General features: G+C 44.3%; 1 protein-coding gene across 30 annotated transcripts in view; it reads right to left on the reverse strand.

The window, feature by feature from the left end:
* Positions 1 to 1,605: 1,605 nt before the first annotated feature.
* LOC149124852 (rho GTPase-activating protein 20-like) overlaps positions 1,606 to 16,342 on the reverse strand; it is a 96,872-nt gene continuing 82,135 nt past the window's right edge. For 7 of the 30 annotated variants that reach the window (XM_089302038.1, XM_089302036.1, XM_089302041.1 and 4 more), the window contains 5 exons: positions 14,748 to 14,884; positions 13,360 to 13,521; positions 9,495 to 9,601; positions 8,509 to 8,704; positions 7,150 to 8,168 (listed from right to left, as the gene is read on the reverse strand). In XM_089302038.1, the coding sequence (XP_089158164.1) occupies positions 7,902 to 8,168; positions 8,509 to 8,704; positions 9,495 to 9,601; positions 13,360 to 13,521; positions 14,748 to 14,884 (869 nt within the window). In that variant the 3' untranslated portion in view covers positions 7,150 to 7,901. Of the gene's footprint in view, positions 2,324 to 3,192; positions 4,174 to 5,505; positions 7,117 to 7,145; positions 8,169 to 8,508; positions 8,705 to 9,494; positions 9,602 to 11,318; positions 11,583 to 13,359; positions 13,522 to 14,746; positions 14,885 to 16,342 lie in introns of those variants that run through there. The other 23 variants (XM_089302051.1, XM_089302052.1, XM_089302050.1 and 20 more) reach the window with 18 other exon arrangements.

A 16,342-nucleotide genomic window follows, 5' to 3' on the forward strand; every position in this document is an offset into this window, starting at 1 on the left:
CCCTTCCCTTCCACACGGCAAGGCGACGAGGAAGGGGAAGTGAAAGGATCCAGGAACCAGGCAAGGGCCACCTCCGGGTTCCAGGGGGAGCCAAGAAAGAGCCTGACGGCACCCAGCCAGGCCCCTGTCTCAGGGGAGGGGCCTGGTGGGCACACCTCGAGCAATCCTCTGGGCCCTCCAAGACGGCAACTGAGCACCGTGTCCGGCACGGGCTCAGTCCAGCCAGGCCCCGCTGGACGGCTCCCCGCACAGGGGCGAGAGGGGAGAAAAGCGGACGGAGCAACCGCGCCCTCTCTCATCTGCGCCCACTCAGGGCACGGAGGACAGACGGGCCCGCGTGGCTGGCTCCACACACCAGCCCGGGTCTGGTCTGGGCCACGAGCGCACGACTGGGAACTGGCCCATCCAGGACACTGGGTCAGATTCTCCTGGTGGCCCGCCGGACTACACGGCAGACAACTCCCCAGCTGCCTGGGGGCACGGCACGGGTCCAGAACACGCTCGTGCCAGCGTCAGAGGGCACATCGAGGACTTGTCCTCAGGCAGCGGCCACGCCTCCTGGACGCTGTCCCGGGAGCTCGGAGACCAGCCAACGCCAAGAGGAAGGCAAGGACGTCTCAGGAGAGGCAGAGGCACAGAGCACCATCCTCGCGGAGCCCAGTGTGCCCGCGCCTAAGTCCGCTGCGCACACTGGGCCACCAGGGGCAGTGGGGCACTCCACGCCGGGTCCCATGAGGCTTCTGCACTCGCAGCCTCCGTGGCAACGCCAGGCATGCGGGCTGGGCGTGCTGCACCAGACCCCCGGGGTGGGTCATGGCGGGAGCAGACGTGGGGGGCGGGGAAGCCTAAGCCCCTCCCGCACGGCTTAGCAGACCACCACGCAGAGAAACGGACAACCTGCGGACAGGCCCAGGCAGCGTGCAGCCAACCAGAGAACCCGGGAGGACACACGGCCCCGTCTCGGAGCGCCTGACTCGCACCGCGGCCCCTCTCTCCCCAGGGAGCACATCCTTCCCGGGCAGAGCCCCGAGGACGTCCCCGCAGCTCCAGAGCACAGGCCAGCGTTTCGGGACAAGGAATCGCATGGCGACACCTTCCCGGTCCCGGAGGCAATAGGAAAGCCCGTTCTCGCTCAAGGAGCCCCGGCAGCCCAGCGGGCTCCCAGGGGCAGAGGACACAAGGCACACGGGCCCCTACCGTGGTCGTGGTCAGCCTCGGTGCTGGGAGTCATGGTTGGGAGCGGCACGTCCGGAACAGGTTCCCGGGTGCCGGGCTCGGCGTCTGCGGAAGAAGAAGAGACATCACACACTTGGCCTGAGTGAGGGTCTTTGCCGACAACACACCTGCCTCCGCCTAGGAAACCAGGTAGAGCAATCCTCTGGGCCCTCCAGGATGGCAACTGAGCACCATGTCCTGCACGGGCTCTGTCCAGCCATGGCCTGCTGGACGGTTCTCTTCCCAGGGAAACTAGGGGGATTGGGGGTGGGTTTGGGCCTGTGTCAGGGTCGAGTAGTTGGTTCGCTCATGGTTTGATTTCACCCTACTCTCCATTTTGTTTGGCCACCTGTACAGTGTCTAAAAGGCTCAAGCCATGTGGAGACCCTCATGCAACAGTGGTGTATGTACGCTCTGGGTGTAATGGGAAGTACAATTTGTAATCTCAGTTAACCTGACTAGCATTCTGGCACTCTTTTCCCAGAAGACACGTCCTTCCTGGGCACATATCCAAGGTTCCTTCACAGCTTGAGAGCAGAGGCACTTATTTCTTGAGAAGGAATCACTTTGCAACAAATCGGAACGTTAAAGAGCATGTGAAGTGAAAGGATGCAGGAACTTGCAAGTGCCACCTTGGTGTTCCAGTGGGAGCAAAGAACCTTATTTCACCCAGACCACAGTCCCCTCTGAGGGGCTACGTGAGTATACCTCTAGGAATTCTCTGGTCCCTGCAGGACACTACTGCCAACCCCAGTTCTCATGAACCATGTTCAGCACATGCTTAGTCATGTCACTCCCTCGTTGACGCTCCCGCCATGTGGGAGAAATTCTTATGCAGCTGCACAATCTCCTCTGTGTTCACTCACAGGGCAGAAGGCAAGCGTGGCCGCACCGCTGTTTGGTCCGGTCTTTTTCCCTAGTGGAGGATTGGGGCCTGTCCCATTCAGGGCACTCTTTGAGGCTCATGTTGGGTTCATGTACTCCATGTCAGACAAATCTCAAAGTGTTTAGGCATGCTTTAAGAACACACTCATTCCAGCAGCAGAGATCAAATCCATGACTTCACGTCAGGCAACAGCCATGCTTCGTGGACACGTTTCCCGGGGTTCTGAGACCAGCCGAAGCAAAAAAAAAAAAAAATGATTGTCATGTTGGGTTTCAAACTCCATAGAAAACAAATATAAATGTCTTAGGCAGGATTGGGGAACCCACTCGTTCCATGTTTCAATTAGTGCATCTCTTTTCAGGCGGTAACACTGTAAGTCACAGATGTAATGAAATTTCTTTTAACTATCATTTGTCTATTTGTTGTGCTAGGGAGCCAACAAAGTACAATATGATGCCCAGTTCACTTTCTTAGTAGGGATCCTGGTGACAGTCTCTGTGAATTAATCTTTTCCCTCCTTCACTGCAACTGAAAACCTCAAGTGCCATTAGCCTTGCCATCATATAATTGGTAAATTCAGTATTTGGTGGATGGCTCCAAGCATTTAGGGATGAAAGGTGAAAATGCAAAACCACCATGCCATCTCTCTAATTCAGTATCTCAGTTGTCAGAGAAAAGCAGCATGTCTGGGCATAGAAATGTTTCTTCATTTCTCCTCTTTATGAATTAGTTTTTATTGAAAAGAGTTCATGGTTTAGCCAAATGCAGGGTTAGCACTTTGATTTTTGCTTTGTGTTGGAGTGAAGCTGCTCTAGGAGTCTAGGCTCTCAGCGTTCATCAACGTTCATCAATGGTAACTGTGTCTATGAGTGTTGCAGTGGTATAGTCTGCTGCAGTTCATAAGGATAGAAGTTGGGCTTGAGCTGAATATGGGTTTCTTTATCTGTATATCTTTGGTGCACCGAGAGTTCAATTTCAGTCTTGCCAGAGAGTGTGACAGCCAGGACCTTGTTCTTGGTGCTGAGAGAGACAAAGTTGACCTCCCCCTTGTCCTACTGGCAAACCTTGATGATTCCAGTGATTATGGAACCAATTCCTGTGACTCTATACAGATGGGCCCTTCCTCAGGTCATTTCTGTGCTAAGAATTGCCCTTCCCCTTTCAGAAAAGTAAGAGGATAGGCATAGATGAAATGAAAAGATCCAGTAATTAGGGAAATGGCCAGTATCCCGGTGAGAGCCAAGGAAAATGTGCCACTTTGCTAACCCACTGTCTTGGCATAGAGACAACAAGGGTGACTCACTCTCTAGGCATTTTATCCCTCCTGCACAGCAAAAGACGACTTCAATCCAAGTTAGGAAAGTTGCTCAACCATTTCGGCAAGTTAGTTCTTGAGGAGGTTTCAAGGAATTTTAGGAAAGATGGGATAAAATCCTCAAAAACCCTGACAACTGTTATTTTCAGTAACTCAGAAGACAGAGGACAAATGACATAGGTGGGCTCATTCCATGCTTAGTCTTGGTCTCCTTGCCCAGTGAAGGAAGTGTTTATGCCAGTCACACTCCCAGACACTGGGTCCAATTCTCAGGTAGATTTTATTTAATCCATTGAAGAAAAATCTACAGTTGTCTTGGGATAACTTTGGAAAACAGACCCTATGAGAGGTCAAGGCAACGATTTAACACCCCAGCATCAGGCAATCATCATGGAGATTTCCTTGAGGTTTCTGAGACCTCGTGAAGGAAAGGAGAGGGAAATACATATCATGAGTACAAGATGCAAAGACGGAATTCTTTTGGAGCTAAACAAAAGATTTTCTAAATTCATTGCAGATATATTATTTTTATTTGAGTAGCACTAGTCTACCAAACTTTGGAGTTACGATTTGAGGTAGCAAACGTGTGAGGATACAGAAAATGAAAGTCTCGGCAAATTGAGTGCTGATTTGGTGTACGATTGTGAAGCAGTCATGATTCCAGCAGAAGCAAATGGTTGTCTCAGTGTTTGTGCCTCATCAGCAATTTTCTTTCAAGGGAATCTGCCCTTCCAAGGCAGAAACTGAAGATGTCAAGCTAGTTAGGAAACACACATTCAAACATTTGTGAAAAAGAAGCTCTTAATGTCACATTAAAAGATGGGCAGAGAACATAAAATGAAATCCTAAGTAATTCTGCTAACTGAACACATCCAGTGTTCAGAATGCAGAGGTCAAAAGACAGATGTGGGCCCTGGCCAGCTCGGGCTTGGCATTATTTGCCAGTAGACGATTTTGTTCAGTCACCACATCTTACACTGTGCCACACTCCAAGTGAAGTGTGAACTTTCATGTTGAAGGAAAAACAAAACCTATCATAGTACATTTTCCAACAGCAGACCCTTCTCAACATCAGATAACTGGTAATGAAGTTATTCTGAATCCAAATACGATACAAGCACATGAAAGGAGATACATGCAAACATGCATTATGGGAAAATGCTGTGTGAACTTCCTTTTGCTCAAGAAAAAAAGATTCCTATTCTAAATTCTCTTACATGTTTCCTGTTTGTCCTTGGATATCATTTTGAACTGTAATTTTCCTTCCAGAAAATATAAGCACAAGAAAAATAAAGGCAAACGGCATAGTCAGTGTTCCCGTGGAAGCCAAGTCAAGAAAAATATGAAGTCAAAACCATTGCCTTAGTTTGGTAGTCACACTGGTCATTCTCTAGCAAGAGAGTTATTAATGGAGGAGTTCAATTCCAGTTAGGAAAATTATACATTTTGGCAAGTTGGTTTGTAGCAGGCGTTCAAGGCAGTGCAAGGAAGATTCAAGTACATGCTTAGGAACCACACCAATTGTTCTCTTCAGTAACTCAGAAGACAAGGTTCAGAAGGCACGCACAGGCCAATCTGAAACTCGGGCCTAGCCTTTTTGCCAAGTGGAGGGTTTGGGTCAGTCACATTCTTTGACATTGGATCCGATTCTCATGTTGGTTTTATTGATTCCACTGTGGAAAAATCTAAAGCTGTCTTAGAATATGTTCAGAAAACAGACTCATCTCAGTGTAAGATACAAGTAAAATCAACTCTGAAATCTCAACTTCATGTACTCATAAAGGGGATTTTCCTGAGGTTTCAGAGACCTCATGAAGAAAAGAAAAAGAAAACGTACTGGGGGCAGCCAAAATAGCTCAGTTGGGAGAGTGTTAGACTGAAGAAAAGGAAAATAGATACGATGAGAACCCACTGCACAAATTGAATCATTTTTTAGAATTGTTACTAATATAAAGAGAACAGATTTCGTGTATTTCACAGTTACAGTTCTAAGAAGAGAATCATAATTCCCCCCTCCCCCTCTCACTCTCTCAACCCCCTCCTTTTCTTCCCTACTTTTCCTTTAAGTTTTACAAAGAAAAGCTTTCAGTCCACTCTATAGTCACAGGCTTAATTTATCACTAACCATATATTCAACAAGTAACAAAGTCGGAAGACTACAGTTCCACACAAGTATACACAAGGCCTAAGAAGAGCAATCATATCACAAAGTATCCATTTTATTCCTAAGTATTTTTTGTATTCTACATCACCTGCCACATAGCAGAGAAAATAAATATATTTGTCTTTTAGGGACTGGCTTGTATCATTAGGCTTAATGGTCCCCACTTGTATCCATTTCTATACAAAAGACAGGATTTCATTCTTTTCTTTTTATGGCTGAGGAGTATTCCACAGTGTGTATATACCACATTTTCTTAATTCCATTATCAGTTGATGGATATCTGGGTTGACTCCACATCTTAGTTGTTGTGAATTCAGCTGCAATAAACATGGGGGTACAGATGACACTTCACATGCTGATTTCATTTTCTTTGGGTTCATTCCCAGGAGTGGAATGGATCAGTCATATGGTAGATCTATTTTCAGATTTCTGAGGAATCTCCATACTGTCTTCCATAATGGTTCTACTAGTTTACATTCCCACAAGCAGTGGGTTAGGGTACCTTTTCCCCACATCATCACCAGCATTGATTGCTTTTTGATTTTTGGATGATAGCCATCTAACTGGGCTGAAGTGAAAAATCATTGTGGCTTTGATTTGCATCTCCCTGCAGACTAGTGATCCTGAGCATCTGTTCACCTGTCTATTGGCCATTTCAATATTTTGAGCAGGAAAATTCCTTTCTAAATTCATTTCAGGTGTTTTATTTTTATTTAAATTCCACTTATATACAAAACATGAGAATTACTTTAAGAGGCGCAAAAAGGATAAGGACAGAAATACTGAAAATCTATCTTGAAAATCAATGATTGAATTTTGCAACTGTGAGACAGTTACAGAATAACTGGATTCAAAACGTTTGTCTTAGGGTAGGTGCCTCGTGGGCAATTTTCTACCAAGGAATTCTATCCTTCCAGGAAAGAAACTGAAGATTTCAAGCACATCGATAACAAGGCGCAAACCTTTTATAAACTATCCTTTGGCGTTAGGTGAAAGGAATTTTAGGGACATTTAAAGGAAGCACGCTCTTGGTACTCTTCAGTAACTCAGATTGCGAGGACAGAAGACGCAGGTGGTCCCTTTACAAGCTCAAGCTTGACTTCTTTTTCCTTTGGAAAGTTCTGGCCAGACACCATACCTTTAATGGGTTCAGACTCCGGTGACAGTGTCATCTTTTCCATTGACGAGAAAACAAAAGTAGTGTTAGTCTATTTTCAGTCACTTTTCAGTATCTGATTGCAGGAGAAGAATTTGTTTGGAATGTAAATATCATTTGCTCCCAATGTGGGTTTCTTTAAGTTCTGAGACATCATCAAACTAAGTATATCAAAGTATGTCTCTGAGAAAATGATGCCCAAGTTGAATACTCATTGTGAATCAAACCAATTCTTGTTTTGAATTGAAAGTTTGAGGTTTAATCCTTGAAATCATTTAAATGAAGAATCTTGTACTTTGGAAAAGTACCCATTAGTTTTCCACAGGGAGCCAAGGATAGAATAACATCATTGACTCATATTGGAGATTGTCTTGCAGTTTCTGAGACATCATGAAGACAAGTTTATGAAAGAACAATTAATGAAAAAATGATTTATAGATGTACTACTTTCTTGAGCAAAACAAATCCCTATCTTTCATTTATTCTAAGGTTTTTATTTTTAACTTTGAGTACTATTTATGTACACAACATACAAAGGTGACACGTTGGTACATGAAGGCACCAAATTTGGAACACTGGCAAGAAGCCTCTATGACATGAGGTCTTTTCTGTTCATCCCTAACACTATTCCCTTTCAAAGGGTTTCAAAGAGCACTGGGACTTGGGATGTGTCAGCTACCACAGAGTACCAAGCCTCGCCGATGCTTCAACAGGAACACACTGATTATATGGGAGAGAGTAATTCAGAAGTGTATGTGGAAATGCATTTCAAAGAATGAACTTGTCTATGCACACACTGTTTCTAGTTGTATCATAAATACCTATAATGAAAAAGTGTGCATTCATCTGAATATGTTTAGCAGCGAAGTCACATACTACTTTAAGTCCACGTTTCCTCAGCACATGAGGCACTCTCATTTGTAAGGGCTACACTTACATTTGGTTAGAAAATGGTTCCACAGACTAGATCAACACACGATCTCTCTGATGCGCACATCATTTGCAAGAGTGGCGTGGTAAGTCAAGTACATCATCTTATCTGTGCTTTGGTCTCAGGACACCATAAAACCTCCTGATCTGTGCTACCCTTGTGAAGACAGAGCAGGTGGAGTCATGGGAGGGGTGGCATTACTCTTGGGGTTAGCCCTGAGCTACAGGACATCACTCAAGCTTCTCCTGTGACACCTGGCAGGCTTGCGGTCTGGTTCTTAGCAAAGGAGTGAAATTCTCCCAGAGAACCTGGCACGCTGGCCCTAAGATCCCACCTCAGGGAACTCTCACCTGGGCTGGCAGCACTCTGCCCCGCAGTGGCGATGACTTGCCGGGTACTCTCTCCAATGTTTCTTTTGGATTTCATACAGCTCTTCTTAGACTTCTGGTCAACTGCAAATATTCTGGGGTAACTTGCAATCAGAAACTCCACGAGGGAAAGCTGTGACACAAAAGGATGAACATGGGGTGCTCTTTTCCACTTGGCCTATTTAGGAGTCACAAGTCCTATGTGAACCGTGAACATCACAAAAATGTGAAATTCTGGATTCTAACAAAAATTTGCACTTGACAGTAACACATACGAACCAGTTTTATCTCTTAAATGACAGTTACACTTCCAAGAATACTATGTAACTTGTCCAAAAACATTTCTCATTAGAAGACCAACATATTTTGTGGCCTAGTTGAATGGCTAATATTTTGATATCACTCGCTTCTTTGGCAAGAATGCAAATCCTGACTTTCACTTTTCCAACACAAACAAACAGGGTACTCATTACCTTTCTCCTTATTTCATCTTCGAGGGCTGGGCTTCTTGAAGTAGATCGCCAGACACACAGAAGGCTCGGGGTGATGCACAAAGCTAACTTTGATGTAGTCATCTGATTGTATGATGCATTACATGAGATTGCATATAATGATGAAAACAAGTGTCTTATGAGAGCTGTGTTAGTTCTGGGCAGATGGGCTAAAAGCCTAAACACAAAAAAATGCAGTCTTATAACAAGTCATTTTCCTCAGGAATTTGTAGATAAAAAAAAGGAAATACAGTAGTTTTAATGCCATTGACATAATCCAATGAAAATACAGACAAAAGGAGCTGTAAGTCTTAAAAAAAATTCCTATGCTTTTTTTGCTGAAATCACAATGTGTTTTCATTTGGGATAACTTTGTAAATATCTAATTGAACACAGGTATATTAAAAACAGATGTTGTGTTACAGAATGTTCTCAGGTGAGAGCTTACTGAGGAAATTCAACAGCAATTAATTGAAAGCATTGCCCTTCTTTGAAAGGTAATAGTACAAGAATGCTGCCTCAAGACAAGAGTCTAAAGCAGTGATGGAACAAACACATCCCGGGCATGAATACATACAAAAGCGCTTGACTGACTTCAATTCTATAAGCACACACAGAGATCTGCACTTAGTTGCTTCTGACAATATGACGGTCAGACCAGTGGTCAACTGTTCTTGTAGCATGTCTCTGACACCAGCGGACTTCCTCCCCACCGATGTCATACATTCAGAATGTGTACAATATCAACAACTCCATAATAACATTTGGGGAGAAATAAGAACTCAATGACAATGGTAGAGTCTACATGTCTTCTGATTCTGGCTGTGGTGTGTGGGACTACAAGAACCCTCTTCACAATGTGCACTCTTCTAGTGGTTCATGCTCGAGAGCAGAAAATCTTTTTCTCAGACTATGTCGGTTGCCTTCTGAGGCATGTCTGGAATGCAGTACCAATTATATAGAATCACCTCTGGATGTCTCTGGCCTCCTCGTCATTCCCTTTATCAAGAACATCCAGCCACTGATCATAGAGGTCGGTTGAAAAGAGAGTGCCAGGAAAGGCTCGAAGACACTCCTTATAGAGATTAAAAAAGAAGTTATATCAATTTGTTGGCAAATATAGACTTGAGAAATTACAAAGAAAACATTTAATTGCAATATTTCATTTAATCTCCGCTTTTTCTCTAGACGTTCAAACTGTGACCTCCATAGAGTTTGGCCTCTAATTCCCACCATTGTGTACATGCAGAAACGGGTGCTTCCATTTCTTCTGACTTACTCTAGAGGTGTACACAGTCTGAGAAGTTTTGGAAGGGAAGAAAAACCTCATCTTATTGTCTCAATCATCTTTTGGAGGGTAGTTATTATGGCATAGTGGATTAATCTGCTGCCAGGGATGCCATCAACTCTTATCAGAGGGTCACTTCAATTCCTGGCTGCTCTACTTCTGATCCAGCACATTGCTAAAGTGCCCGAGAAAGCAGTGGGTAACTGCCCAAGTACTTGGGGCTCTGCCCTACTTCAGAGACCTGAAACAAGTTTTCGGTTCTGGCTTCAGGTTGGCCCAGCCCAACCTGGGCCACTCAGAAAACATGTGGAAGATTGACATCTCTGTATGAGCATGTGTGTGTGTTTGTGTCATTGTAAGCTTATTTATTTATGTAAAAGATGGAGTTGAAACACACACACACAGAGGGAGAGAGGGAGAGAGGGAGAGAGGGAGAGAGGAGAGAGAGAAAGAAACAGAGAGACAGTGAGGGAAACAGAGACAGAGAGGAATCTTCCATACACGAATTTACTCTGCAAATGTCCACATTGAATCCGGAAGCCAGGAACTCCACCCAGCTCTGCTATGTGAGTGGCAGGGACCACAGTATTTGGGCCATCTTTGGCTGCCTTCCCATGTCCATTCGTGGTAAGTTCAACCAGAACCAAGCAGCTGGGACTCAAATCAGTGCACATACAGGTTGTCTGTGTTGCAGGTAGTAGGTAAATGCACTGCGCTACATTGCCAGACCCATACGTGTCTCTCTCTTTCACTCTGCCATTCAAATATATAAAACAAATCTATATAGTCTTCTTTGCCTATATTTTAGCAAAATAGTACAAACTGACAGATCTGCTTATGGGTCATCCTAAATCATATTATGCACTGTGGACATGTAAACATACATACTTCACATTTTGATTTCAGACTAATCCTTTTAAGTCTTAGCAGCAAAGGTTCCGAACCAAATGAACTAAATATACACACATGTACTCACAGAAAATAGGAAGTAAGGACTGGACATTTTGACTATGTCTGTTCCCTGGGGCAAAATACTCTCCTAATAGCCTCATTCTACTTTCCTTTTCACTAGCTCATTGATCAACTCTTTACAAATATAACCAGAAGATGGTGGGATTTATATTTCCAGTTCATATCCCCTTGCTAGCTTTCTTTCCACTGGTCTCACTATATGGCCCATGACACTTTTCAATAGCAGTGAGTGTAGGAAATGCCTCTCAGTAAGTGTTGTGTTCATAATCCAGACATTGCTCACTCATTCTAGTAGTTCTTGAGTAGTCATTTATGTCATATCCAGTTTGGACTACTGGGGATAGAACAGTGAAGAAAACGGACAAAATCCAAGCCCTCTTATACCCTGACTATGTCACTGGCGTCCAATACTCTCCCACTGTAGTTACAGCCTTTGACTGTCTCCCAAGGAGTATGTCCAGTATGTGTGGAGCTCTGAATGATGGGGAAGTCTGGGATGGCTCAGGAGCAGCTTTGTCTGCTGGGTACTTACTTCCATGCACGTGGGGTATGTGTCCTCTCTTGGCTTTCCCTGTGCTGCAGGATGACTAGACGGGGCATGTTGTGGAAGTCACACTGTGAGCCAAGGAGATCATGTGAAGACGATTTGCTGTTGCACCTCTGCTTCTAGGGAGCTCAATGGCAAATCCAACTCCATGACTGTATTTATGTTTAGCCTGGACCAACTCTCCAGGTGATTCCCATGGTATTTATCAAAAATCAGACTCCAAAGTCCTCAGAGGGGTAACCACTATATCTTGTTGAAAAATGGCATCAACTTCATGTACAACAGAAACAACACAAACATGTGACTGTCTAACCTAGTGTATATTTTTATGATCTGAGTGATGTACGTGTGGGCCCGGAAGTCATTACAGAAGTGTAACCATTTAACATGTGGCCAAGCATTGATGGAGGGTAAGGAAAGAGCAAGTGTACTGAGCGTTTCAAAGAATGTAAGGATATTTTTTGTAGTGATTACGGCATTGCCAGATTTTTGTTTCACAGCTGTTGAAATGACCAACAATTCAATTTTCCCTTACAGAAATGTACCTGGATACTTGTGATTTTACCATACAATTTTGAAATACATGTGTATTTTGCATCACCTTGGATTTTAGAATTCTTTGCTCAGGGATGGCACTGTTTCGCAGCAGGTTAACGCCTTGGCCTGAAGTGCCAGAATCCCATATGGTATGGGTGCCGGTTCAAGGCCCGGCTGCTCCTCTTCCGGCCAGGTTCTCTGCTATGGCCTGGGAAAGCAGTGGAAGATGGCCCAAGTCCTTTGGCCCCTGCACCCACGTGGGAGACCCAGAGGAGGCTCCTGGCTCCTGGCTTCAGATCGCTGCAGCTCTGGCCATTGCGGCCAATTGGGGAGTGAACCATCGCATGGAGGACTTCTCTCTCTCTCTCTCTCTGCCTCTCCTCTCTCTGTAATTCTGACTTTCAAATAAATAAAAAAAGAGAATTCTGTGCTCAATGGGCAGAGGCACAGAGAGTGAGACACACATGCACATACACGCACACTGTTCATGAATGAGGAAGAGAGACAGAGAGAGATCCTACATAAATGAATGGCTGCAATATCCAGTTCAGACCCTGGTTGAAGCCAAGAGCATCATCCTTGCCTCTCACATGGGAGGCAAGAACCTCAGTACCTTGGCCATCTTCCACTGCCTTCCCAGATGCATTAACAGGATGCTGGATCAGCAGCACAGCAGCCAGGACTTGAATTGGGGCTCTGATATACGACGCCAGCATTCCAACCCCCAGCATACCCTGCTATGCCAAACACAGGCCCAACATTTTAAAACTTCTAACCTAGCTTTGCCTGCTGCAACACTTTCAAAGTCAGATTCACAAGCTGAGCTTTGTGCTGGGGCTCATTACTATGTAACTATAACTAGGAGTATTGGCTTAAGTACAATGGAAATGAACATAAGATGCCAACAGTAGTCAAAATGAAGGCAGCTCCAAATAGCAGAGTCCTGACACCACGTGTGAAGCAAAGGCATAAGAGACAGGGGAAAGAATGGCAATGAAAAGAATGGAATTTTCTTGGCATTTGTATGTATTTTTAATTCATTTTAAGAGCAATGTTTGCTTATTGTGGAAAACACCTAGAATGGTTTTCAAAATTTCAAATAAAGTTTCTTTGGGAAACTCTGATGTCATTAGGAAGACACTGTCAAATCTGGCAAATGCAGGAGATTTGTACTGGCCAAAATTCTATATGAATAACCAGGGTTTATTTGGAAGATGCTTGGGCAATTATAACTATGCTAGCATAATTCTACATGGAGCATTCAGATGAGGACAGCAAGCATGGAGTCTGAAGACTGGGAAAGCTATCTAACAAGCAGAGTCTGTCCAATGAAGGGAGTAGCTGCCTACAACCTGGAGTTTCTGATGTGTTTTTCAGTTTCTCAGACGCTTAACTGATTAGGCCTATTGCTCTTCTTGAGATGTCACGAGGAATGAAACCCATCACACAGCTTCCATATTGTGCATAGATGATGCCAGAATCCCCCTACCTTTAACAGTGTTGCTAACACAAGTGGCGATTCATTGCCCCAGTCGCCTCTATCTCCTGTGTTAAATCTTTCCTTTAGGGCTATAAATGACTTTATGTCACCAACTTTTTGAAAAATATTCTCTGTCTTTGGCCCTTTCTGCTTGATAATACGAATCACTTCCTGTGGAAAAGAAAAAGGAAAGCTAATTAAAGGACATTTCATATCCACAAGCCCAGAACAAAAGCTAGCCCCCTGTAGAGAAGAGTATGGGAACTGACACAGCAGCAGCTGAAGTGAGGGAAGAAAATTTTGTTCAGTGTCTCTAAATATATGTTCAACCCATCCATCTGATCTGTGTCCACCCACTAAATTGTTTTGAATGCTGGCTTTAACCTAGTTTCCTTTTCAAGGAATGAAACTTGTACACCAAACTTCTCTGCTTCAAGCTTTTAGTGAATCACTCTCTCCTGTTTTACCATGCTGTTCTCATTATTTCCTAGTACTGATGGCCTTTCCCAACTAGGAAAATCTCGTTGCCACACTTGTTGCCAAACTTGTTGACTTTCATGTCCTTCTGCCTCATCTTCATGCCAAGAGGGGAACAGGAGTGTCACAGTCAGGTATCTCCAGGAATCTGTCATCTATTAGGTCCCTTACTTTTCATGAGACCTTGGGCATAGGACATCACCTTACTCATGCTTTCCTTTTATCCATGAATGATGTCACAGTGATGAGGATCCTAGCAACTCCTTCAACTTGTGAATGCTGCAAGGGCTGGGGCACCATCTAGCATGGAACTAACTTGATACATTCCTCCCCACCTCGCAAAAAATGCCCTACATCTAGCATAGTGTATGTAGATGTGCTGGACAATCAATGTGCCAACTCTTAAATGCCCTCCTGGGAAATAACATAGGCCACGTTCTGTGGCTTTCCTCTGACACATTCTCTTATGATAGAAGGATACATAAATGGCAGGTGATCCATCTAATCATCTGAAATACAAACCACGCCCACAGTGAGGGACGTTGAGTTCTAAGTTTGAGTCATCTAGACAAAAAGGAAATGAAGGAACACTTCAAGGAAGAGGCTAAAAGGGGAACATGGGGGGATGTCGACTCCAAGAGATTCAGAAACATTCCTTTTGCTGTGTGTGAGCAGGTGACTGGGTAACATCGCTGAAACCAGCAGAATAAACGGAACGGTTCTTTCTCCTGTTGCCTTTGAAGTAAGACCACGATAACTGAGCTGACTGTTCTTCTTTGAGGTCACATTAAGAAGGCATGTCAGCCAAAGCCAGGGACTGACAAATGATGGCCTCATTTGAAACACTTTTGGATGATGACACCAAGCCCTCAGAACGCTCACTCCTGAGGAGGGCTTCAGAAGATCAAAATGATACCTACCCAGAGTGTGAGGGTCAGGTCCTCAACACCAGACACTCTCAGGAGTGTTGGCACCGAAATAGCAGGAGGGGAGTCCTGGGGCAGGTCATTATGGCTTCTGGTAATGCCCCAGCAAGACAGACAGTTTGTGGGAAAGCCTGAGGAGAAAGTGAGACCATTAGCTGTAGAGGATCAATGACAGATTCTGTTTCCACCCTTTCCATTTGACAGGTGACTGTTTCCAGCCTTAGAAAAGACAGAAACTGATCCATTTGTGGTGTACAAGAGCTTACGATCTGAAATTGGCTAGTACCATCCACGTGACGTTCATGAACTTTTCTTCCCAATTTCCTATAAGCTGGCAGTTAGAATCAGGTGTTTAGCCTAATTGTTAAGATGCCCTAGGCTCATATCAGAGCATCTGGACCTGATGTCCATCTTTGGCTCCCAATTCCAGCTTCTTGCAAATGCAGGCCCTCTGAGGCAGTATGCATGGCTAACAAATTTGGGTTCCTACCTCTCACAAGCACAACATGGAATAAGTTCCCAAATTCCAGCTCTAGTCCTGCCTGTCACAAAGGAGACATGATGTAAATATCAGATTCCAGTTCTGTCCCTGGCCCATGGCCACGGCTGACATTTAGGGAGTGAATCAGAGGATAGGAAACTCAACTCAACTCTTCTCTTCTTTTCTCTCTCTCTCTCTCCTTCTCTTGTGCATGTGTGTGATGGTCTCTCAAATCAAACAATCAATTCATCAACCAGAAATGAAATATAAAGACTTGAGGAAGCTGCTCAGGTTCAATTCTGGCAGTGCTACCTACAGTTTTTGCTTTTTATTTTTTTGCATAATGAGACACCTCACATTGAGTTATACACATCCTCTTAAGTTTACCCAGTGGAGTCAGGTGTCAGAACTCATTTGAAAAGCAAAAAAATACAGTTGACATTCAAACTAAGTGGAGTCTCATAATCTACTTCATGCTAAGTCACCTTTCCCTATGAGATTTCCTGTTTGGTAGTCTGAATGCCCAACCACCAGCAACTCACTCCCATCAAAGAGATCTGCACTTCATGACACAAGCTCCCTGATATCACTCAACCAGCCTCTACCTCCCTCACTCTTCAGGGTTACAAAGCTTAACCTGTTCCCCAGGTGATTTGATTTCACCTTCTTCACTTGGTTCCCAAATGAGTGGCAGGATCCCGTGGGGCCTTGTTCCTTGTGCCACCCTGCCAAGCTATACAGCCTATATTTTAGCTACCCATCAAGCTCTGCCAACTGAACGCTGAAGAGGAATTTTCCACAGACAAGAGGATCACCAAGGAAAACATGAGTTTGGAGTATCTACTGCTCAGCTGTGCACGTTTTCTTAAGAAGGCACCTAAACTTTTCTTCTTAAATGACCGATTTATGCTGAATATCATAAAAGGCACCAGAGGAGTCAAGGTGCAGTGTGATAGACAGATGGGTGAAGTTGCCAAAAACAATCTGTTTTTGTTTTTTTGTTTTTTTGTTTTTTTTAAGATTAATTTTGACAGAATTACAGAGAGAGGTAGAGACAGAGAAAGGACTTCCATCCACTGGTTCACTCCCCAGATGGCCACAACGGCTA

Source organism: Oryctolagus cuniculus, chromosome 8 (genome assembly GCF_051225735.1).
Source record: "Oryctolagus cuniculus isolate XC-2025 breed Fujian yellow rabbit chromosome 8, ASM5122573v1, whole genome shotgun sequence".
NCBI lineage: Eukaryota > Metazoa > Chordata > Mammalia > Lagomorpha > Leporidae > Oryctolagus > Oryctolagus cuniculus.